The 26,196-nt window shown below is 43.4% G+C and overlaps 1 protein-coding gene across 1 annotated transcript in view; it reads left to right on the plus strand.

Annotated features, from left to right (window-relative positions):
* The window catches only part of PDXK (pyridoxal kinase), an 83,350-nt gene that overhangs the window by 38,759 nt on the left and 18,395 nt on the right, over nucleotides 1-26,196 (plus strand). Inside the window, exons 3-6 of the mRNA XM_056858421.1 lie at nucleotides 14,667-14,771; nucleotides 19,292-19,375; nucleotides 20,843-20,889; nucleotides 21,835-21,920. Coding sequence (XP_056714399.1) covers nucleotides 14,667-14,771; nucleotides 19,292-19,375; nucleotides 20,843-20,889; nucleotides 21,835-21,920 — 322 coding nt within the window. The remainder of the gene's footprint in view (nucleotides 1-14,666; nucleotides 14,772-19,291; nucleotides 19,376-20,842; nucleotides 20,890-21,834; nucleotides 21,921-26,196) is intronic.

Below are 26,196 nucleotides of genomic sequence, written 5' to 3' on the forward strand. Positions count from 1 at the left end.
TCGAGACTAGAGATAAAAAGCACGTCCTTCCGCACCAACTTAGGAAGGATAACCATGCTGGACCCTACACTACCCAGCCTTCCTTTCAACCCCCCAGAGCCTCCTCTAGATACAGAACTGAATATAGGAGAGGCTCATGGAACAATAACCGTTCCTTTCGGAGGGGAGGAAAGTTCTCCAGACAGGGTCAACAACCTCGACAGGATAAAGGGGACAGGTTCACAAAAACCAATTCCCAGTGACGTCAGGTCACCACAGGTGGTGGTGGGGAGACTGTCAGATTACAGGTCCAGGTGGGAGGACTCCAACCTGGATCATTGGGTATCTCAAATAATATCCAAGGGATACCTTCTGGAATTTGTCTCAATCCCCCGGGATCGATTTATTTGCTCCCCCCTTTCCCACAACAAAAAGAAGCACAACAGGACACTAAAGGACATTCAAGATCTACTCCAAATAGCCGCAATCGAACAGGTTCCTCTGTCAGAGAGGTCCCAGGGCATATATTCTATTTTCTTCACGGTCCCCAAAAGAAATAGGGATTGGAGGGCCATCCTCGATTTGAAGTACGTAAACAGAAAGATGGTCAACAAGCATTTCCGTATGGAGACCTTACGCTCCATAATGGACTCCCTCCGCCCTGGTACCTTTATGACAGCAGTGGATTTGACAGAGGCTTATCTACATATTCCTATTCACCCTCGACACAGAAGGTTTCTCCGCTTCAATTATGGCCAACTCCACTTTCAGTTCAGGGCCTTCCCCTTCGGGTTGGCCTCAGCGCCCCGGGTCTTTACGAAGATCCTAGTCAGTGTCATAGCCGCCCTAAGACAGCAGTCTGCCAAGGAACATCCGTACCTGGATGACATATTGATCTGTGCATAGTCCAGGGAACTCTCAGTCCAACATACATCACGGGTGATACAGACCCTACAGGAGCACGGCTATCTGATCAACTTCAAAAAGAGTTCGCTCCAACCCTCTCAGAACATGATCCACCTAAGAGTGGATAGACTCAATAAAGAACACCCTCTCCCTACCCACGGAGCAGGTCTAGAAAATTCTCCCCCTCATAAACTCAACCCTCAAGGTCAAGAGAGCTCTGCAGATGTCCCTGGCAAAGTTGTTAGGTCTCATTATATCCTGCATCACAATAGTGCCTTGGGCGAGGTTTCATTCCAGACAGATACATTGGCATTTGCACCCATTCCAAAAGGACATCATACAAAAAAGAAACAGGTTGATCCCAGTACCTCTCAATGTGAAACAAAGTCTACGATGGTGGGCGCAACCGGCGAATCTCCAGGTACCACTCCAGTTGTTTACAGATGCCAGTCTGGAGGGATGGGGAGCAACACTCGAGGGTCGGATAGCTCAGGGCCTATGGTCCCCAGAGGAGAAGACCTTGCATATCAACCTCTTGGAACTGAGAGCGGTGAGACTAGCCCTCATACACTTCCAGACATCAGTCCAAGCTCACCACATCCTGGTCAGATCAGACAACATGGCAACAAAGGCTCATCTGAACAAATGGGGGCACAAAATCTTCTTCCCTACACCAGGAGTCGGTGAGGATCTTCAGATGGGCCCAAAACAACCTCAAATCCCTTCGGGCCGAGCACATAAAAGGAAACTTAAACGTAGAAGCAGATTGACTCAGCCGCCAGGTGCTAGACGAAGGAGAGTGGGCCCTACACCAACACGCCTTTCAACTCATCGTCAACAGATTCGGCATGCCGCGTGTAGATATGTTCACATCAATAGACAACCACAAGGTACCGAGATTCGTCTCCAGGTACTTCCATCCAGAAGCAGATGGGGTCGACGCCCTGCTAAGCCCCTGGCCGAGGGGTCTCTTGTACGCCTTCCCTCCCCTCCTGATCCTGTCCAAAGTTCTCCGCAAGATCCAACAGGAGAAAGCCCATGTTCTCCTCATGGCCCCCTTCTGGCCCCACAGACCATGGTTTGCCACACTCTGTCAAATGTCAACTCAGGAGCCGTGGAAGATCCCAACAACCTGGAACACTCTTCAACAGGGGCCTCTAGTCCACCCAGACCCTCAATGGTTCTGTTTAACTGTCTGGAACTTGAAAGGCGGAGCCTTCTAGACTGAGGGTAGAGAATGTCATGAACACCATTCTGGAGGCACGAAGACCAGCTAAACGCTGCATTTACAGTGCATCGTGGAAGGCCTTTGTGAGATGGTCCAGATGAAAGAAAGTCAACCCTCTGAGTCCAGGGGTCACCAAGATCCTAGATTTCCTTCAAGAGGGAGTACGCCTGAAGCTTTCAGCCTCCACTCAGGTGGCTGCCTTAACCACGGTCATCCCGCTAACAGACGGTGTACCCACCTTGCAACACCGAGACATTGTCACCTTCCTAAAAGGGGTGATTCAGACTAGACCACTTTCCCACGTGGAAGCTCAATCTGGTGCTAAAGGTTCTAACTAAAGCTTTTGAGCCATTGGAGTCGGTTTCTCTAAAATTTCTTCGAATGAAGGCACTATTTTTGGTTGCAATAACCTCCGCACGTCGCGTTTCTGAATTATGCACCCTTTCTGTACGAAAGGGCTTATGCGTTTTTCACAAAGACAAATTAGTTCTCAGACAAGACCAGAGCTTTCTACCAAAAAGTCAACTCCTACTTCCATAGGTCACAAGAAATCATCCTCCCATCCTTCTGCCCGAAGCCGACTTGCACAAAGGAACATTCCTGGCACTCTTTAGATCTTCGCAGGATGCTCCGCATTTTCATAAATAGGACCACGGATTTCAGGAAGTCGGACTCCTTGTTCGTGGGCATTAACTCAACTAACAAAGGACTACAGATGACAGCATCTTCCATCAGCTACACCTTGAGACAATGCATTGTCAAGGCTTACAAGGCCAGAGGCATTCCCACTCCTGAAGGGATTACTGCTCACTCCCTACGCAGCGCAGCTACTACGGCGGCCTTTGAAAAACAAGCCCCAGTAGACTAAATCTGTAGAGCGGCCACCTGGTCTTCAGTATCCACCTTTATTAGGCATTATAAGATTAACACCTGGTCTTCCGCCCAAGCAGCATTTGGCCGAAGAGTCTTGCAGCATGTCATGGAAGAACTCGACTAACCCACCCACTGGGAGCTCTTGGAAGTCCCACTGATCAAGATGCCCTTGCCTCAGAGCAGAACGGAGCCTTGACTGCTTACCTTGAGGGCTCCTTCTCTTCTGAGGCAAAGGGCATCTTGCCCACCCGGGCAAAGAACATTCAGGTCTGAACCTCGTGTTGATCACTTACCAATAAAAATGGCAATTACTTAACACCACTAGTCTCGCAAACGCAGTCCGACAACAGCGGACAAGTTGTATTTGAATACAACAGTTCTGTTACTGTTTAACATTCATTGTATGTTTTTTAAATTGTTGGGTTGTGTTTGATGCTTATAGTCCTGTCTACATAGCTAGGCGAGTCCGTAACTGAGTCCTAGTGGGCGGTTTTCCCGCCAACAGGAGACAGGAAGTTTTAGTTTGGTCCTGCCTCCCGGAAAATGGCAAGGAAAACCCACTGATCAAGATGCCCTTCGCCTCAGAAGAGAAGGAGCCCTCACAGTAAGTAGTCAAGACTCCGTTTTTAATTGAAAAAGGAGAATAAAATAATTTTAATAAACAAATTTACATAATCAAAGATTAATTTAGAGCTGAATGTTAAGAAGATCTATCAAACACAATGAACCACACATAAATATAAAAGTATATTGGTTTTAAGTTGCAATTTTATCTTAGCCAAATAATACATGGAATGCTATATAGCAGTCCATAGTCATACCAGCCAATCAGGGATTGTATCATGTGATGCCATGATTCTAAGGAGCCAGTCAGATTTGGCTGTGAATTGATGCTATTGTGGACAAACAACACCAAACACCCTTGTTGTGAGTGGGTGTTGGTGAGGAAGGGATAGGATGCTCTTACATTTCCAATAAGAGGCCATTGCTCCCCAAGTTACTGCATTGTGGCAGGTTCCTTGACTTCCCTGTCTTCAAGTTTTCACAAAAAGTTGCCCTTTCCTCTGCCTCCTTTCAGCTCTACTCATGATGGACTTGTCATCCAGGTGCCTATTTGTTTATTCATCACATTTGCATCCTGCTCCTTCAGTGACACAGAATTTATGAAATAAACCTGTTTTATCCTAAAAACAATGCTGTGAAATAGGTTAGGTTGATGGTAGCTTGCCTGGGGTCGCTCATTGATTCTCATACCACTGCAAGCCATTTTTTCTTTTTACTATAACCAGCTGTCCATGGAAAGAATGTAGGGTATACATGAAGTTCACACAATTTTCAAAGAAATTGGTTCGTTCTAAAAAAAAAATTTTTTACTTTTAAACTTGGCACTGACCCCCCCCCAACCACCTACTAAATCATCTTCTGACTAACAACCATTTTTTTCTGAATCATACTAACAAGCATTTCTGTTCTTAAACTCATGAAAAGGAGGATGATGCTATACTATTTATGAAGCCTAGAAACATGTTTGTTGTAATCATCCTGAAATACAGGGAGCATTTGAACCTGAAGCCCCCAAGGAGCCCTGTTGTTGCCTGGTAAAGAGTATTTACTTTGTGATTAGAGTGAGTGACTCACCTCCATACGGCATTGTGCTTCACGCACAGAATAAAAGGAGCTGTCATACAGCCTACGTAGTTGCTCTTTTCTTGAAAGAGAGGAAAGGGGGGAAACAGTTGCAGTTCGTCACACTCTCTAAAGTACAAGAATATACATGTTGTTGGTGCTTCATCTGAGGGGAAGGGGGAAGAACCCTATAGTCTCCATGCCTGATTTGAAGGATTTTGTGTATTTAACATATTTATATAATATATTTTGTCAGTTTGCTTCCTACACTTGAAAGTGTTCCAAAGCAAAGTCAGTTTGTGTGTTTTTAACGCAAGTCATTTTTGAGTTTCACATAAGGAGATAAGATCCAGGATCTGAAGAACCTCTTCAACTTCTCACTGCAGAATTTTGTTGTCATTTGTGGCGGAATGGCCCCGCTCCATCTGGCCTTCCAAAGTGTCTGGGCAGCAGCAGCCACCTAAGTCTCCATCTGGCAGTGTCCTGGTCTCCTGGCCTGCTTGACCCTCAGAGGAGTTTTCTCTCCCTCTTTTGGTACCACTATCACCAATTGGCTATTTTAGGAATTACTTGCTGAGAGGGCTAGTGCTCCCAGCTTCCCTTCCTGTGATGCCATTCTAAGGCTCCTAGTGCCCGAGTCTCCTGCTGCCCAGCATATGGTTACTATGTTGACAGCTTACTGTCCTTCTGCTCTCCCGGGGAACCAGTGATTTACCAAGTGACCACCTCCCTTCCCCGGTGCCCTTTTTAAATATCATGCTTGAACAGTGCAGGTCTGTGTGGTATGGAAAACAACTGCCAGAGTTGAAAACAATAAACAATATATTTAAAGTAAAATGTCCACACACATACTCTCAGCATAGCAATAGATAGAGCAAGGAGTACAAAAAAAAGTGTAAACCACAATTCCTCTACCCCTCACTCTGTACACGTCCTGGCTGGTCTTGTTCTAAGGCAGGTTCTTTAAGCTTAGAAGTGTACAGTGTTACAGCATTCTAAAAGCTTCCTGTTACCTTGGTGTCATTCTTCAGGGAACCAGCCCTTTGTCTTCTCCATGGGGCAGTGGCAGACTTCAGCTGGAGCTCAGGTGTGAGAGCTCTTTCTCTTGATGGAATCAACCCAAAAAAAAGGGCCCTCCCTCCATGCCAATGGATGCTTGCCTGTCCCCTGTGGGTCAAAGAATCCTTTCCTGAAGTCTCAAGGAGTTGCATTCTAGCCTCTCTTCATCCCTCAAGTCTCTGTGTCCCATCTAGGTGTCAACTTCCAGCTGGAGGTGTGACCTGATCATTTTATTGTCTCTGGCCAGGACGTCCCCAAGCAATTTCTAAAGCGTTGATGGGTAAGGCCTCAGAGCACTTGACTTCCCCCCATTCTACCTGTGCTATGAGAGAGAAAAACTTTTTAAAACAATTCATGAAGGTTTTGTACAGCCCAAACCTCTAAATTAAAACACATTTCTCCACACCATTGTGTGAAGCATTTGAAACTGTAGGCACAAGTGTATATTGCAGTCAAAGATTCAGGCAAGGTAATTTATTAAGAGCAGATGCCCTGGATGCTGCTGTCTGCCCGTATATTCTTTTCTATCCACCCCTTCCTATCAAGCTTCTCCTTCTCCCTGTATCTTATTTGCCATTCATCTTCTCTTCCCAATAACCTATTATGAAACGTATCTCAGGACACTTCCTCTAGACCTGTATTCATGCCTGAAGCTGAAATATATTGAAAATACATGTATTTGAAATTCATATTTCAAGCTGACTTGATTAAAACATAGGGGTTACACAGGATCTAACAGTATTTCCAGAGAAGCAGGTTAATGCATCTGCAAAAAAATGCTTTCTTCCATCTTCTTAAAGTCTGGAAGTTGACTGGAAGATGGGTCCCTACATTGGTTGATCCAGTCACCTGAATCCATGTCATGGTAACGTTGAAACTAGCCTATTGTAATGCACTCTATATGGGTCTTCCCTTGAGTCAGAGACTCCAGCTGGTACAAAATGCTGCAGCTCGGTTATTAGGAGCTTAAATGGAGCATGTATGTTATACCCACTCTGTAGTCACTCCATTGGCTGTCCATCAGTTACTAGGTTCAATGCAAGGTACCGGCTATCACATACAAATTCCGAGATAGCCTTGGACCGTCATATCTGTAGGATCATCTCCCCTCCTATGTTCTACAGCAGTAGTTCCCAAAGTGGGCAGTACTGCCCCTTGGGGGCGGTGGGATTACCTAAGGGGGCACTAAGAGGCAAGGGGGCAGCAGGGTGGTGCTGCAGGTGGCCCCCTTCAACTATGTTGTTCACTTATTTACAATTGATCAAGTTATGGCACCATGCTGGCAAATCTGGTGGAAACTGTCAGGGTTTTTTCAGACTTTGAAAAGCTGGTATCACTGGATCAAGTTCATCAATTTTGTTGAATACATTAAATTTAAAGAGTTTTAATTTGATTTTGAATAGATGTGCAATTAATTGTAGCCCTGTGGAACCGCTCCATAGCGTTCCACGGGGCTATGCCACCTAAAAAGGTGGCGTAAGTGCAAGGGGGGCTGAAAGGGGGTTAGGAGGCTACCTAAAGGCCACTCTGCCCCAGGAATGCCCCCCAGGACACCAGTGCATGGATGTGCAATGTCAGGACACTGGCGGGAGGTCGAGCCAGCATCCCGAGGCTGCGCTGCCATGGCAGCACTGGGAGGCTGGCGTCTGCACCGCAACACCAGCGTCCGTACCGGTTGCGGTACAAGTGGCCCAGGCACCGGCACAAGTGGTGCGAACTCCAGTGCGGGCCCTTGCACACCTCCAAACAACTTTCGCCTGCTCAGCTCAGGAATGGGCTGTTAGTGAGAAAGGTAGACTCTAGGTACAGTAAATAAATAAATACAATTGAAATTATATATCTTATCTGAAATACATATAGAAAAAGTATTGCATTTTGTGTTGGAAATGTGTTGTGCTGTATTTGGTATTTTTTCTATTTTGTAGAAAACGAAGGGATTATTAGAAGCTTCTTTATGTTCAAAACAAGCTGTTGTGCAGTTTTAGTGGTGGCTTTTAGCTCAGAATGTTTAGTGAATCTGATAAGAATGCTAAGTTTGGTGAGCAAAGTCCCTGCTGTACACTAGTTTCTGAGAACTCAGTTGAATGCAGAGTGCTTTAACCAATGTTTAATGTTTAAACCAATGTGAATGTTTAAACCAATCATTTAATGAATAGAGGCATATAATAGTTTTTACTATAATAGTTTTTACAAATTAGAAGTAGTCCAGTCTAAGTTCCTCAGATCCCTATTCAGAGTCCCCCAGATCCCTATTCAGAGTCCCCCAATGTATTTCAAATGCGCTGATTAGATTGGAAGCCGGGATGGTAACATTAGCAACACGTGCTTGGTACCATGCCATTTCTTATTGGTTAAAGTTGAAGTTGTCCTCCTCTGGTTTAACCCCTAATCTTTGCAGATAACTTTTCCTCAAGATGGATTAAATTAATTGAGGACAAACTCCCAACGTTTAGGTTTATCAAGTACAACCCTATTAAATCTTGGATATCAAGGAGCAAAAACAACAGCCAACAGAGGCTTTGGGACATTGCCCTTCAAGATGATAGATCAAGGGCTCACTTGGGTCCAGTAGTGGAGAACCGTATTAAATTTTTGGTTCCTCCAAATTATCTTTATGCCTTAGATCACCCTAAATATCAGAGAGCCTTTACTTTAGCCCGTTTTAATGCCCTTCCATCTGCTCTTCTTGATGGGAGATATGCCCGTCTCCCTTACGAGTTCCGCCTCTGTCCATGTCAATCTGGAATGGTGGAAACAGTTGAACATGTTCTATTACGCTGCCCATTTTATCAAGACATACGTAAAATGCTCATTGATCCAATTTTGTCTAGCTTCCCAGATAGAGACAGAGTTAGCTATACTACTTTATTATTAGATGATTCTGTTGAAGATATTACCTATCAGGTTGCGAGATTCTGTGCCAGGGCATGCGCTATAAGGCAGAAGAAGCTGTTATAATGACTTTTCATGTTAAACAGACTAGTTTACCAATAGTTGATGTAACTAAATTTACGTGTTATTGAGCAAATTTCAGACATTTTGTTTTTAATTACTTATGATATTTCTTTTTGTGCAAGCTGGCCTTTGACTGTAATAAACAAATGATGATAATGAATAGAGGTGTTTCTATAGTGCCATAAAATAGCACTGGACAAAAGCAGATTGGCCTCACACCCATATCAGTCAGAGGGTACAATCTGCTTAAGATGACTCATACAGTTGAAAGGGGACATATAGGCTATCTAGTTCAACCCCCTGCTAAATGCAAAACAAAAAACAAAGCTAGAATATCACTGACAGATGGCTGTTCATCCTATGTTTGAAGACTTGTCAAACTGCTCATACCACTAGGGTGTTTATCCTAGGTTTCAGAAGAAATCTGCCATCCTATAACTGAAATCTGTTAGACCTAGTCTGGCTCTCTGGAGAAGCAGAGAACACGTCTTTACCATCTTCCACGTAATGGCCCACCAGTAATTTAAGAACATGATCATGTCTCCTTTCAGTCTTCTCTTCTCCCAAAATACCAAGTTCATTCAGCCTTTCTTCATAAGAATTGTTTTCCAGGCCGTGGCCTACCTCCCAACCTCCTATGAGGTCACCATGTCGACCGCGACATGACAGCACACACGCACACACACAAGGTGTTACCAGCGTGAGAAAAGCATCTGCTCTAGCTTTGAGTTAATTGGGTTCAGCAAACTTTGAATTCCTTTCAAACAAAATGAATTAGGTCAGTTTGTACTTTTCAGAGTATGCAGTTTTTTCTCTGTTTGGTAGCCAACCTCACACACATCCATGGTCACAGCACAATATTCCAAAATGTTTCTAGAAATGTGAATTTTGAGCACGTATATGTTTTGGTCTCAATACCATGTATTCACAAAAACATGTAAATGAGTGTTATAGTAAATTTATTTTTGGAATCTGTTGTTGCAGAGTTGGCTTTCAACAAAGACTGCTAGTTAAGCTAAACTCTGCTGGTCTAAAGCCAGTGAATTAAGGAGAACTTAAAATGCACGGCTAAACTTCTCTTTCCTGAAATAAGTGCTAGAGATTTGAATCTTTGTTTCCCATGATAAAAGGTTGGTTTGTTGATCCACTTACTGCTTGCCCAGTAACTCCTGCCATTCATCCTAGGGCACTGTGTCCTTGAATGCTCTGTGGCTTTTCCCCCCCTTTCCAAAGTACTCTGTGGGGGTTACCGCATTATGTATTCCCAGCGATGTATTAAGAGTTTGAAAATGTTATAAAAAATACTGTTTGCACTTTGTTTGGCCCCTTTAGCTGTGAAGACATCTTCCAACCATTTTTTAGCTGTGGCATCCAAAAACCATTTTCAAGCAATGTTTTTTATAACATTTTCAAACTCTTAATACATCGCTGGGAATACATAATGCGGTAATTTCAGTATTTACTCACTAAGCATTCTTGGCACCAATTGCATGCATGTTGAAACTATTATACTATCAGTTGTCAAAATGCAAATATGGAATGTGTTGCCAAGTTAACGGGGGCTACACATTTGTGGGCTTTACACGTGCATCTCTTGACCCTGGGAAGGGACCTTGTGTGTACACAGATGCAGGCAGCAAGCATAGTCCAAGGCACAGTTCAGGATCAGCACACAAGTAGTGAGAAGTCCAAGCACCAAAACAAATCCAGAAAGCACAAGCCAGATCAAAGTCCAAGGCCAGGGGTAGATCCAAGAAACAAAGGCCAATCCAGTCCAAGGTCAAACATACAGAGTTCTAAGGCAAACCGCATCAGCGGGTACACAAGGGGTGTGGACACGTTGCTCCCACTCTGGCTCATCCTTCTCTGGCTGCTTTTATCAGGGAAACACTGATCAGAAACACGTCCAACTTGCCAACCTGTTTAGTCATCCACAGACAGGTGCCTCTCATCTCTGGCGGAGCAGCTTTAGAATAATAGAATCATAGAGTTGGAAGGGACCACCAGGGTCAACTAGTCCAACCCCCTGCACAACGCAGGAAATTCACAACCACCTTCCCCTCCACACACCCAGTGACCAGTAGATGGCCAAGATGTCATCCCTCTCATAATCTGCCCAAGGTCACAGAATCAGCATTGCTGACAGATGGCCATCCAACCTCTTCTTAAAAACCTCCAGGGAAGAAGGGCCTTTGTGGCTCTCGGCCCTGATCCTGTGGCAACTCAGGCTCACAGGCAGAGGTTGACCAGTGCTTGGTTGCCACGCTCCTGTGCCTCCTTCCAAGCCTGCATTCTCCAGCATTCCAAAGGCTTTGGCGACCCCTAGGGTTGCCAGGTCCCTTTTCACCACCAGTGGGAGATTTTTAAGGCGGAGCCTGAGGATGGCGGGGTTTGGGAGGGGAGGGACTTAAATGCCAATTGCCAAAGTGGCCGTTTTCTCAGGTGAACTGATCTCTATCGGCTGGAGATCAGTTGTAATAGCAGGAGAGCTTCTGCTATTACCTGGAGGTTGGCAACCCTAGTGACCCCAGAGGTGAGGCTGGTGGCTGCAGTGCTTCTGTTTCAGCCTCATAACCCAGACTGTGAGACTGTGGCATGTTGACTTCAACCTGAGACTCCCCTTATGCACCAGATGAAGTCTCTGTCTTGTGTAGGTGGGTCTTCCTGCAGCCTCCGAGTTCTGGGGCTGGCTGCCCCCATTTCTTCCTCATCCAAGGAGGCAGGGAGACTCACAGCGTGCAGTCTTTGGGGCAATATTTCCAGACGTATATGGGGGCGAGAGAAAGTCAACTTTGTATTGCACTGAAGGCAGAAAAACAGAAAGGAAAGCAAGCAAGGAAGACAGACTACAAAGAAAGGAGGACCCTATTGCCATTACCAAATAAATAATGATGCTATTAATGTTGCTTTATGTCCTCTGGAAAATAAAATATTGGGTCTGAAAGTATTAGATTAATTTGATTCTAGCTTGTTCAACTAGAGGACTAGCCTCATCCAGCAGAAGCAGTTCTAATGGTGGTTGTGGGTTTATGAGAATTTATATGTTTTTGATACATTATCTGTCACAATTTAGACTTTTTAATCTTTCATGTAATGAACACATAAGATTTAAATAAAAGATGTAATCCTTGATTTTTTTCAGTTACACCAATGTGGTGTAATAATTAGAGTGTTGGATAGGTTGGGGGAGGACCTGGGTTTAGATCCCCACTTTCCATAAACTGAGCGACCTCGGAACAGTTGTTCTCTTGCAGCCCAACCTCACAGGCTTGTGATGATTATAAAATATCCGAGGAGAGAGCCATATAGGTGGCTCTAAGCTCCTTGAAGGAAGTGCAGGATAAAAATTCAGTAAATATTGGCAAAACGTGGATGTGGTTTATGCTTTCATGGCCCTGGAAGAAAATATTTAAGATGTGTGTCTACCGCAGCTTATATCTGTGAGCCCCCAACTAGAAGCAGCCCACATAGGCTGTAACTGGAATTTCCACAACAAGGGGAAAGCTGTTCTCTACTGCTTCAGCCCCTTGACAGTGTTTCAGAGTCAGTTACAGGTAACCATTTGCCAAGTGGCAACTTATAATCACTTGGCCAATCACTGCTTGTCTTGCCCTGCCAAGTTGTGAGGAAAACCTTACTTCTTCTGCATCTGATCAGGAATCTAGAGAGGCAAGACTTTAGGGTTGCAGGCTGGGAAATTCCTGGAGATTTAGGAATGGAGCCGGGGGAGGGCTGGGACCTTAGCGGGGTATAATACCAGAGAGTCCACCCTCAAAAGCAGCCATTTTCTCTAGGAGTCTGGAGATCAGTTGTAATTCTGTGAAAGCTTACCTGGAGGTTGGCTTTACCTGGAGATTGGCAGCCAACCCTAATAGAACTGGTAAAATTCTCCAGACCGATTGGTAGGGCAGTGAAGACGGCCAAGTGACTGAGTGCACTGTGGCAACTTACTGTTCGGGACAGGTTGAGTATCCTTTTTCCAAAATGCTTGGGACCAGAAGTGTTTTAGATTTTTTCTGGATATCCTCAACGGCAGGGGGGGCTGCCTCCAGGTGAAAGTTTCTCCCCTCCAGCCACTCACTCCTTTTCCTCAGCTATCTTCTCCCTGGGACTTCCAGTTCTCCTTTGCACATTGCCCGTCTGTCTGTTCTTTGTCTGGAGAAGCAGCAGCAGCAAAAGCTCCCCAAGGGACTCCTGGAAGACCAACACCGCCCAGGGGGCTCAGGCTTGCAGGAGGCAGAGGGGGCAGTTGCAACTGGGGCAGCCAAGGAGCCAGCAGACCCGGAACTGGTTGCACCCACTGGGTGCAGTGGGAGTGAGTGAGCAACATTGTTTGGTGGGCAGAAGAGGGAGTGGAAGGGGAGGGGGCGGGAAGTGCCCCTTGGTCCCACTCTTGGTGGCCGTGGGGAAGGGTAACGCGAGGCGACTGGCTTGCCTGGCTCAGCTGTGCCGGCTTGGGGCATTTCTACTGGCAAGCTTACAAGGCTTTCAAATTTCGAAACATTTTGGTTTTCAGATTTCCAGATAAGGGATATTCAACCTGTAAATGGTTAACTCCTATATTTAGGGCTTGTTTTGAAAGATCCCTTAGTATGTAGGTTGTAAACTTTAAAGAGACAGTGCAAAGGCAGTTTTGAGCCCCCAGCATCCGTAGTGTCTGCTGGGAGTTCGTAGATAATTGTTGCTCAAATGTTCCATTTAGATCACTGCTTGCTTCAGAGTCGGATAATTTCCTGTGTAAGTGTTATAGCAGGCTCATCGTAAATAAAGAAATGAACATACCAGTTGCAGAAGGTCACACCACCAGGTTCAGATTTATCCTGCCTGTCTGCAGATACCTTACAAAGAAATATGTGTGCACAGGTGTGTGAATATGTGAGTGCAAGTGAGCTTGTGTATTATTTATTTATTTATTTATTTAAACTTATTTATTTTTATTTAAAACATTTTTATGCTACCTTTCTACTGGTTCAGGGTCATCAAGGCATGCTAGTTGAGATGGTGATGGCAATTTGTCTCTGGCCGTCACGCCCCATTCATCTCTAGACACTTGGCTTACTGGAGCAGAAGAGGCAAGAAGCCGTCTTTCCCCCCTCTCTTATAGATGCACAGATTCTCTTACACAGGGTATGTTTCCAGCATGCTGGATAGGAGATGTTCCTCTAATGGAGACTTCTTTTCTGCTTTGTTAGGTAGGGAAGGGGCTACAACAGAGCTTGTGGATGCATATTGATACTGGCTATTCAATGTCAGTCTTTGTCCCATGTCATTAGAGGAGGATAGTGATACTTAGCATGTACATAGCACTTTTAGATTGTTCAAAATACTTCACAGGTATTATATCAGTAATCCTTACATAGTATTGTTTTCCCTGTAGTGCCAATTTGCCAAAGATCACCTAGTTAGCTTGTGGCTAAGTCTGAACAGGGGATTTCTTAGATTTGTCACCATATTCTTACATCACTCTAGGAAATCAGACTTTCAGCAATTGTCTGCTAATCTAGTGAGTCTGCTAGTGTTACATGCAGAATCTCTTGATTCTGTTCCTTAAAAAGTAGGGTCTCAAAACATGTGTGCTTCCGGGTTATGCCGTCATTCCCTGTGTGCATACAAATAATTTCTAGCTGCTCAATATAGCATATGTTTTGCTCACTGATGATCCCTTCTCAATATTGTAATGTTTTTTCTTGAAGTGAAACTACACATTATACAGAAGATCCATGTCTGGGGTTTTGGCATTTTTTAAGGCTTCAGAGCAGCCAAAATTGAAATTGCCTCCTGAAGCAAAGGGGTACCTGTATTTTTCCCCCTAGTGCTTCTAGTAGCTGCTTCAAGTAATGACTGGTATGGAGGGGAAGGGCTAACTTCTTTCCCCAACATCATGGTCTCAGTCCAATTTGGGATCTCGCCATCTGGCCATTTTGAAGGTATAAAAATTCTGGAGGATCCAATCATGAATGTCCCTCATAATGTATAGTTTGACTCTAAATGATAAGGCTGTTCACATTTTCTTGTTGTTGTTTCCACACACACCCTTCAGGTTATGACCACTGGAAGGGGCAGGTGCTAAATTCGGATGAACTTCATGAACTATATGAGGGATTGAAGCTGAACAATGTCAATAAGTATGACTATGTACTTACAGGTAAGTGTAAGTCTTTGTTTCTGTGAGAATGAGACTGTGAATACTAATAGGCCTGAAATACTTATGCTGAGATATCGGGGGTTATCGCACTTGTATTCCCAGCGATGTATTAAGAGTTTGAAAATGTTATAAAAAATACTGTTCGCACTTTGTTTGGCCCCTTTAGCTGTGAAGACGTCTTCCAACCATTTATAAGCCGTGGTATCCAAAAACCCTTTTAAAGCGATGTTTTTTATAACATTTTCAAACTCTTAGTACATCGCTGGGAATACAAAGGGCGGTAACCCCCAGAGTTAATTTCAGGTAAACACTTAATTGTGGAAAGGCTGGCGGGTTTGTGAGGGGGCATTACTTGCTCATTCAGCTGTCTTCTGGTTTCTTAACCATCGGTCAGTGATCACCCAGTATTATGTCAACTCTTGCCAAGGAAACTCCAGCAGACATTTTATGATGCACAGGTTTGCCTCCAGTCAGTACTCTGTCTGACTATTTCACAGATGATTAACAGGGTTCCACTTCATTGCATACAGTACATTTGGTTTTAATTTCAATTTCTATGTTCCCTGCTGCAGTGAATAAGCTGCTTCTAAAGCTTGCTGGATGAAATTGATTGCCATATTGATTTATATGACTTCCACAAGAAAGGAGGTATTTTTAAAGCCAGAGATAACGGGCAAATGTAATGATACTGGTCCAGAATTATAACCCACAAAGGCAACTCTGGCATGAAGGGTGTTGCACAGCTGACAAATAATTTTTCCCCTTTGGTTTCCATGGAGTTCTTGGAGGTAAAGAAGGTATTTAATAACAAACTGAATGAGATTGCATTGGTGAAGCAATGAATTTTCAGCATAAACAGATTCCAGTTCTTCCCAAGATATTTCTAATTTTTCCCTCTCAGCTATACTGTAATAGGGAGTAGTGTGCATGATGAAATGGGTGTGACCCCGCTAAAGCAAATAGCAATTCAGATATACACTGTCTTTTACATTCTAGGTGACCCATACTTGGGTAAAATCTGCCATTGTCTGCCAGCCCTGTCGCCAATTCTTTGCAGTGCCAAAAAGATTTTTCTGAGAATATTGTCCCAGGGTATTATTGCTGGTGCACAGCCATATTCAGATGAGCCTATTTTGGACTGTCAGGTAGACATCTGAAAGCTTTGTAGTCAGAATCCCCCTATTTTTGGCTGCAAAATGGATGAATTTGCTGGTGCTGACTAGGTATCAGTAAAAGGTAAAGGTCCCCTGTGCAAGCACCAGGTCATTCCTGACCCATTGGGTGATGTCACATCCCAACGTTTACTAGGCAGACTTTGTTTACAGGGTGGTTTGCCAGTGCCTTCCCCAGTCATCTTCCCTTTACCCCCAGCAAGCTGGGTACTCAGTAGTCAAATTGAAATTGGGAAGACCTGATTTTTTACATATCCAGTTCATTAATTCTCCAACATTCTCAATTCTTCTCTTTCCTTCTCCAAGGTATGTATATAATTTCAATATAAATGAACTGCTTTTAAGGGTGTTTTTCTGATCTTGACCAACCTTTCAGACTAGGGTTGCCAGGTGAGTGGTTCTGGTAGGCAATTGCCAGCTTCCGTGGCAACACAGGGATTCAATCCTGGGTCTCCTAGATCCTAATCCAACACTAACTAGGGCCTTTTATGCAGGGACGTTTCCCCGCAGTCACCCCTGCGACTGCTTCGGCGGTTTCTTTTGATTATGCATGCTTTTTCCTACCGTCAGAGGTCGCCTTAATCTTCCCGTGCGTTCTGCCCGCATTTTCCTGATTTTGGCTAAAACAGCATCCGGAAAGCACGGGCAAAACACTCAGGGAGACGGTCGGGAAAGTTATGCATAATCAAAAGGAAGCCCTAAAGCAACTGGCAGTGGTGATCGCGGGGAAACGTCCCTGTATGAAAGGCCTAGGAATGTACACTTGCAAAATTATAATTTTAGTTTCATATTTGGAAGGCTATGATTATTGTTTTTGTTAAAGATTGGGAGTATTGTTATCGTTCCGGAAAGTCATTCTGGAAATATCAGAACAATACACCCAACATTTAATTAGAACTATAATTGTGCCCTTCCTGATTTTCCCATGTGGTGGGGGGGGGGAGAGAAAGGGCCCCCACCCTAGCTGGTACATGGCATGTTTGCCATTTAAACTTTAAAGGGCCATTGTTTTCAATGAGAAGACCTGGCCTCTGAACTCAGGAGGCCAGGTCTACCCCCGTTGAAATGTTTAAAGGGCAACTGTGATGCCAGCCAGCTACAGGGTGCTCTAAATAATGGAAACAGGGAAATGTCTGGAACTTGCCCTGGACTTACCTATTGGGCAAGCATGAGCCTACCCTGCACCCAATCTTCAGGACATTTACAGGCTTCAGGGCCGCGCTTTGCCCCATCAGTGGTCCCAGGGCTTCACGCTAGCCCCTTTAAGGTACTGCCAGCATTGGAAGCATCTGAACCTGCCTCACAGGACAACTGGAAAATAGGGGGTGGGCAGCAGCTGCATGCTCCTTAGAGTTCCACAAAGTTTGGCCCCTTGGGCTATTATGTACTGTGGGCGTAGACCTGGACTTTGGAGGGCAGGTATTCCCGTTGAAAACAATGTTCCTTGAAAGTTTAAATGGCCAACCAGCCTCCGTGACAGGATTCCTCATTCCAATATGTTTGGGACTGATATTATCAGGAATTGTGTTGGGGCAGCAAGAAAGGTATTGGATATTGCTGATCCTATCCCCAAAATATTGGGCATTTTATCAGATGGACTGCATACTCCCTTTTAACTCTAACCACAACACCACAGTCATTTAAAGAATCTTGAATTGTGTTAACTTCACAGTGTTGTATTCAGTATACTTGTGGGAAGAAACATGACATACTTATTTCATTTGTAAAATGCACTGCCTGCCTCTTTTTTTTTTTTTTTTTGCTCAAGGTTTTCAGTCATCTGAAAGCATGAAAAATGTGCCTGGATGTGAAATATTTTGTGCCCCCTTTTCCATGCCTATTTCCTTTATAATTTATTTTCTGGCGTCCCAACGCTAAATCATCCAAGGCAACTTATACAAAAGTATAAAAACAGTAATAACACATACATACATGCACACACAAGCTGTAGTGACAATTTTTGGAACCCAGAGGAATCTGAGCGGCCTTCATTCAGACAATTACACTAACCATTGTTGGGTTAATTAAAACATGGTCTCATCTGATCTCTGAACCAACTGTTAGTCTGAATGCTGAACTGCCACTTCTCTGTTGGAGTCAGCAGCCTCCCCCCCCACACACACACACACACCAGCCATGTGGGACACTCCTGGGTACTGGTTGTTGATATGTAAGACTGCACATGGCAAGCAGATAGAAAAAATCTAAGTGACAGCCAGGTGATTGGTGATGTCACATGACAGCTCATGACTGAGCAGAAAAACTGGCTTGCACTGGACTGAGCTAGATGGTCCTGGAGACAAGGCAGCCAACAGTTGATTGGCTGGCAGGTTGTGCCAGTTATGTATATAAGTGTATCATGTATATATTTCTGTGTGGGTTGAGAGAAGTGGATGCTTTGCAAAGCACTTGGACACTGTGAAATAAAATAGCACTTTTGTATACGTGCTGACTGCAGTATTCACTCGCCTCTGGGGTGTCTGATACTTCTTCCAAACACCAACACTGGTAGGAAATGTGTATGTACTCCCTTCAGTCTGATGTAGTTTGGGAGTTTGTTGGTAGTCGCTGGTTAGATTTTTTTCAATTTGACCATGGGTTATTTTTCTGCAGAAACAGGGTATTTGCTGCTCATAAACAACCTTTTCAAGAAACCCTGCCCCCCGATTCCCATTATTTGTCATCCATACATGTACCAATCAAGCTCAGAAAAGATGAAATTGCCAACTGTTGTGTTTAATTTGTGATGGCTGATTCACATATGGAAATAAGCAGTTCTGTATTCAGCACATGAACTGGCTCGAAGCTAGTCAAGAAACATGGAGGGGAGGAATTACTTGGTTTTACACCAGAAAGGGATTTGCTGAATAGGAGGGTTTGGAGTAGATTTTTGATCTGTCCCCCCCCCCCCAAAAAAGATGTTGGGGAAAATGGACTGAAAACTCTTTCACGTGTCTGTGCAGATCAATTCTAACACTGCAGACTCCTCATAGTTTCCATACAGGACAACAAAGGGCTAGTGCAAAAAATCTCTGGCACTAGCCAGCCACTTATTTTCCAAGCTCAAATGGAACCTGGGTCATGGCAAGCTGATCATCTGAAATTTTTTTCACAGGCATGGAAAGAGATTTGGCATGCCATGGACATCTTTTTGATGTGGGCTGAGTGGTAGTTTGTACTGGTAGCTGGTGCTTTGTGATCATGGCAAACACTCAAGTGGGCTGGTTCAACATATGCTGAATTCTGTTTTGGCTTCTAAAAAATGGGGGAGGACACTTTGACTAATCAGAGGTTTACAAGAGAAAAAATATTTTTCCAAATGTAATTTTCTTTTTCATCTTTTCAAAGGCTACACAAGAGACAAATCATTCCTTTCAATGGTGGTTGATATTGTCAAAGAGCTAAAGCAACAGAACTCCAATCTGGTATATGGTAAGTTTCTGAGAACAATCAATTCAATTTTATGCCATTTAATTGGTTTCCCTCCCAATCATTCTCTAAAGGCTCTGGGAGGGCAAAAATTTTATGATATAGATAGCTGAAAGAGAGATTACAAAATGGTTTGGATAAGGTTGCTATTAATGTCACTATCATAATAGCAACCTGCCTTGAGTTCTTTTGGGGGAAAAGGCAAGTTAAAAAGGTCTGTGTGCACACGCATGCACACACAGGTACTCCAGAAGAATTTGTCAGCCATGATATAATGGTAATAAAATGGTACTAATAAGTTTGTAGCTCATTGTCTGGTCACAAGAAGAGGCTAATCTAGTTGATGTCTTAGTGGGACTTGGCAGTTATCCTCTCACTGGTTATCTGCTCTCATGTCAACAAGGCAGCAGCGGAGGAGGGTGATATGGAGAACAAGTAGAAGAGGAAGAGGAGGAAGACGAGGAGGAGAAGGAAGCGGAAGAGGAGGAGGAAGAAGAAGAAGAAGAGTTGTTTTTTAATATGCCGACTTTCTCTACCACTTAAGGGAGACTCAAACCGGCTTACAATCACCTTCCCTTCCCTCCCCACAACAGACACCCTGTGAGGTAAGTGGGGCTGAGAGAGTGTGACTAGCCTAAGGTCACCCAGCTGGCTTTGTGTGTAGGAGTGGGGAAACAAATCCAGTTCACCAGATTAGCCTCCACCGCTCATGTGGAGGAGTGGGGAATCAAACCCAGTTCTCCAGATCAGACTCCACCGCTCCAAATTAGCAGTGTTTAATTTTAGTCATTGTGATGTATTGCCTAGTTGTTCAGTGAGACCACTTAAGATGAACATTATATTTTCAGTAATTATGTATCTTTCTCAAGTGATTTTTAAAGGAAACATTTTCAGGTTACTGCTGATGATTTGACTAATCTCAATTTGAGAAGCATTCACCTGACAGCACAGAGCAAATCCACAGTCTATCATGTCTACCAGCGTGGTGTAGTGGTTAAGAATGGTGGTTTGGAGTGGTGGACTTTGATCTGGAGAACCAGGTTTGAGTCCCCACTCCTCCACATGAGCGGTGGAGGCTAATCTGGTGAACAGGATTTGTTTCCTCACATGAAGCCGGCTGGGTGACCTTGGGCCAGTCACAGCTCTCTTAGAGCTCTCTCAGCCCCACCTACCTCACAGGGTGTCTCTTGTGGGGAGGGGAAGGGATGGTGATGTAAGCCAGTTTGATTCTTCCTTGAACGGTAGATCAAGTCAGCATATGAACACCAACTCTTCTACTTACTATCTCTTTATAGAACTACTTCTTTCATAGATCAACAACTCAGGGCAATAGTGACTTGCTGTATCTGCAATAGAAGTTTGAAATGAAACTAGCAGTGTTGGATTCCGTTGGCTGTTTGTTCTTTTAAAATGTTTTCTTGTGGCAATATTACTTTCCCACATCTTTTAAAAATTAATTTTCTCCTGCAGTGTGTGATCCTGTGATGGGTGACACGAGGGATGGAGAAGGCTATATGGTTAGTAATTCCATTATTATAACAATGTTGTTATGCTAAAGAAACCAGGTCAAATCATATTTGGCCCTGTACTTGATGTGTGTCTTAGGAAGAAGCAGTATATTCCTTCAGCTGTCCTTTCATGTTCAGCTCTCAATAAATTATTATCAGTTTTCAGTAGAAACGACATTGGCTTTCCCTAACTATATGGAACATGCTGAAGACTAGCCTCAACAGGAACTGAGGACTAAATCATTCTGCATGCTAAGAGATCCTGGCAATTTTGTCCATGCCATTACAACGTCTTTCTCCTCCTCCTTTTGCATTCTGCAGTACAAATTTACAAAAATTGTGGGGGAAACCCAAAGCCCCTCCTACTCCATGAGTGAGCAGTGAGTGTTTCCATTCCAGTTCAAGTGGAGGGGTACTATTCCCTTCTGACGGCACTCCCTTGTGCTTTATGGAACATCCCTCCAGAAGGACCTCTCCCCGGACCTTGGCGAAGGTTGCCATTTAAAAGCCCTCATGTACAAGCAGTGCAGTTACTTTTGCTTGTTTGGATCCCAGCTTGTGTGTGTGTGGTATATGTTAATGAATGCTCAAAGTTTTGTTACTAGATAGTTACTTGAAATTTAACAATACCAGATAAATGTTGTGAATGTTCATAAAATCAGATACACTGATAAATGGATGCTCAAAACTTGGAGATATAGATTTGTTTGTGGGCAGCCATCTGGAGATCGTCAGCATTCAATATTGCCAGGCACTAAATTCAGAATTCCCTGATTCAGAGATCTCCACATGCTTGTGGATCTCTCCCTGTCTTACATGCTTATGAATGTCTAGGCTGAGCTGAGAGGGAGAACTGCTTATACAACACAGAATAAACATCCTGAACTTTTTGAAATAATCCAGTCAATCACCTAAACTTTCTAAAGCCAATACCCATTTTCCTTATTTTTATAGTATGTTCCAAAAGATCTTCTTCCAGTTTACAGAGACAAGGTTGTGCCTGTAGCAGATATAATAACACCTAATCAAGTTGAGGCTGAGTAAGTAATATTTTTCCATATATTTTTGAAGATTTAAAGGATAAAGTCAAACTGTATTTCATTCCTGCTTAGTGAGATAAATTGCCTTTTGGTAAATAAAAAAGAGTTTGATATCTTTTGCATTCTAGAAAATATATTTGAGTTTCATTTTTAATGTACTTATTAAAATGTATGTTGTTTAAAAATAATATTGACTGTGTACTTAAAGAGCACTGAAGATGCATAGTCTTTCTGTGGTTTTCACAGCCTGTTCACTTAAAAAAGTTTACATTTATTTCCCTTCCCCATGTACTCATAAAATGATATCAGGGCATCAACACAATCAGAGATTGTTTGGTTCTTGTTCTTGATTTCAGTTCCATGTCTCAGGACACGCCCTGCCATCAGAACAAGCAGCTGAATAATCAAAGTACTTCAGACTTCAATTTCTTGGAAATTAGATTGTCATGTCACGTGTGCAGCCTAGTGCTTTGTATCAAATTAGCTTGTTCACAGCCTCTGAATCAAGGGTTGTTGAACTACCCTATCGGATCTGCCCTCCTCCACACCCATACTCTTTGACCTCTTTACTTTTAGAGTCCCTTCTTCTGTTGTCTGACTTCTCTGCTTCCTTGCCTGCCAGCCCCCTCTAGATGTCATTAATTAATCTACTTATATGTAGGTTGTAGCTACCATAACATTCTCTGTTGCTGGTTTTTAGCTGCTTTGCTCTAATGTCCTGTACGAGTTAGGCAGTCTTCTGCTGGGAGACCTGGTGCTAAGGAGAACTAGGGAAGGCTTTAATACTTATAATCTGAATCTTACGAGCAACTCTTGTTAAACTGCATGTATGCCAGTGAGCTTAAATAGGTGCAAATCATTTGCATGATTTCAGAACCTTTTAATGGAAACTAGTGTCCACTACCAGGACTGAAGAAACAATGCTGTTTATGATATATTCTTTGGCTTTGTCTTTTTGAAGTTTTGATTATAGGAATTTTTATTATTATTTTGTACTGTTTTATTGTCCTGTCATTTTTTACAAGGGATGGATTGACTGTATAAAGGAAGCCACAGCCCTCAATTTGTAAGACCTGAGCAAGACTGTTAAAGATAGGAGGTTTTGGAGGACATTGATTCAAAGGGTCGCCATGAGTCGGAAATGACTTAACACACACACATACCCCTTTGAGAACCATTTCAGCAGAAAATGCCAAAATGTTGTGATGAAGAGAGTCTACATAAGCAATTGTCCTTCATCCATTGTTCCAGCATAGTGCTCAAACTCACTAAACTAGTATACAAGATGACACACAAGCAAGTCAAATCATGGACTTGGAACACTGATGTAAGAAGTGATTAAGAAGGATCTAGAACTGCACGCAGTTGGGGCTTTACAGTTCTTCAGGGGTCTGGGATAAATGGAAGAAGTTGCAACAATTCTCCAGACCCTTGATATTTATGTTCAAGTCAAAGAAAACATCAAATCCATTAAACCTTTATTTAGGATAGCAAACCATTTTTCTCTAAATTTCTCATTATAGGGAAACATACCTGGGGACCTCATCCTAAAATACTGGATTAATGTTCTTTCTGCAATAATCTCTTACAGCCCTGCATGTGTATCTGTTTTCATTTTTCTAAGATGAGATTTTAATAATTTATCCCACATGCTTCCATAATCTAAAGGCATAGAAAAATTTGAAAAGAGAAGTTGGTTAATCAAGGAAACAATCTGTTCATCAGAATAACTGAATGCCCCCAAAATCCTTGTGTGCCATAATAGGCTAAGGACAAATTCCCCAGATGTAAGCAGCAAAACCAAAAACACAAGGGGAAGAAAAATCTTCAACCTAGAAAAATCAGGTAACCAAGAAGGTTAACAAAAAGCCTGTTAACAGGATAAATACTAATGGGTTACAAAATGTTAAATTAACAAAGCCTAACTGTGCAATCTGGACCAGAGGGTGAGGGGAAGCTGCTGAGGAGGTGGCATGACCCTTACGTCGACGTCCATGCCAACTTGCGCTGGCTAAGTGGGCATGGACGTCGGCACAAGGGCACTTGTTCTGGTGTAGGGGAGCCGCACAGCAGGGCAAGGCTCAGCTCCCTGGCAGCATTTTTCTGGTGTCAGTCCTTGTGCCACCATCAATGGGGGTGTTCCTGTGGGCAGAATTGACATTAGTCAGCTCCCTAACCCTTTTCATTTCTTACCCAAGCTTTTAAACGTGAAAAAGGAGGAAATGGGGAGAAGAAGAAATGGATCATTTGGATTATTAATTAATGTGTGAGTCATTTATAAAATTTAAAACTAAAATTGCCAAAATAGTTAATCTATATTACTCACACAATAGGGCCATTTCATTAATTGAATAAGTAGGGACATTTCATTTACTGAATAAGTCCCACTTCATTATTGGAATAAATTGGGTCCATCAAAAATCATTTTTCAGATTTTTGTTGTTCATAGTCAAAATAGCTAAGACATAATGGTAATTTTTAATTAATTCAAAACATACAAATAGACAAATTAGGAAAACAACTGTTTTAACTATTATAAAAATTGACCTCTGTAAGCAAAGTCAGAATGAATCATAGTTCTGTGGTATGTATATCCACATTCAGAAAATACGTCAATACCTATTCCTATCACGTATTTATATTAGGCTGTGGGAGGATGGAAGATGATACAATACCTGAAAGAATATTGTCACACCTAATGAGAAGTTTCATCATCCCCCATAATTAGGGTTGCCAGCCTCCAGGTGGTAACTGGAGATCTCCTGGGATTACAACTGATCTCCAGGCAACAGCGATCAGTTCAGCTGGAGCAAATGGCTGTTTTGGAAGGTGGACTCTATGGCATTAAATGTAACGTCTGGGTCCACCTGTCGAATCCCAAACAAGAGAACATCCAAACAGAGTTGTCTAAGAAGCCATTTATTTTGGAAAGCATAAAGTGGAAAGAAGCAACTTACAGGAAAGAGGAGCGAGGACTCAAGTGGGGAAACGGCGGGAAGGTTGAATACATATACATCAGAAAGGCACCGTTAGAAAGCAGGCTGACTCTGGTTCCCAGAGTCTCTGTAGAGATTACAGCTATCAGCTGGGGTGCAGACCGTCATAACATAAACAAAGCTACTTGTCCTTGACTCCAGCTGCGCTCCCAGCCTCACATTCTGCCTCCCTTAGAGCCCTCCCCCTCCATGTCACGATGGGGCGGGCTTCTCTGGATACGAAGCATGGAATTGACGTAGTAGGCGAGGGGCGGAGGTGTGATGGTGTTTAACCCATTCGTCGTGGGCTGGACTGAAATGTTTCCAACGCACTAGGTATTCCATGCCTCCCCTATGAACGCGGGAATCGAGGATTTTGGAAACCTCACAATACTCTTGTCCCCTCACCATTTCGGGAATCTCGGGGGGCTTTTCAGGATGCCACAGGGATGTGGGCACGTACTGTTTCAATAAACTGACATTAAAAACTGGATGGACCCTTTTCAATCTCTTGGGGAGTCGCAGCTCTACTGTGACTTCATTAATTATGCGAGTGATAGGAAAAGGACCAATGAATTTTTCACTCAGTTTCTTGGAGGGCCGTAGAGACCTGAGGTTTTTGGTGGAGAGATATACTTGATCCCCCACCCTGAATGACATGCCTGCAGATCGATGCTTGTCAGCTTGGGTCTTATACTTTCTTTTGGCCCGTTCTAGGTTTTTACTTAACCATGGCCAGGTAGACTGGATGGTTTGAATCCAGTCTGATAATTCAGCGCCCTCCTCCTCCCCTGATACATGCACCTGTCCAACGGGGCTGAATTCCTTGTCGTACACAATGTGGAATGGGCTGAAACCTGTGGATTGATGAATAGAATTATTATAGGCATACTCTGCAAAAGGCAGTAGATCAGCCCAGTCATCCTGATGATAATTCACATAACATCGGAGGTAACATTCTAGAACAGCATTCACCCTTTCTGTCTGTCCATCTGTTTGGGGGTGAAAGGCACTTGAGAGACCTTGTTCAACACCCAACAGTTTGAGGAATGCTTTCCAGAACTTGGCTAGAAATATAGAGCCGCGGTCCGAAATTATTTTGCGCGGGAAGCTATGATATTTGAATATGTGTGTCACAAACAAGCGAGCCAGTCTTTGGGCAGAGGGCATGCCTGCACAAGGAATCAAATGCACTTGTTTGGAAAAAAGGTCTGTAACCACCCACAAGACAGTTTTCCCTCGACTCAAGGGTAAATCAGTCATGAAATCCATGGCAATCACCTCCCATGGCCCTTGAGGTA

This window comes from Euleptes europaea, chromosome 12 (genome assembly GCF_029931775.1).
Source record: "Euleptes europaea isolate rEulEur1 chromosome 12, rEulEur1.hap1, whole genome shotgun sequence".
Lineage (NCBI taxonomy): Eukaryota > Metazoa > Chordata > Lepidosauria > Squamata > Sphaerodactylidae > Euleptes > Euleptes europaea.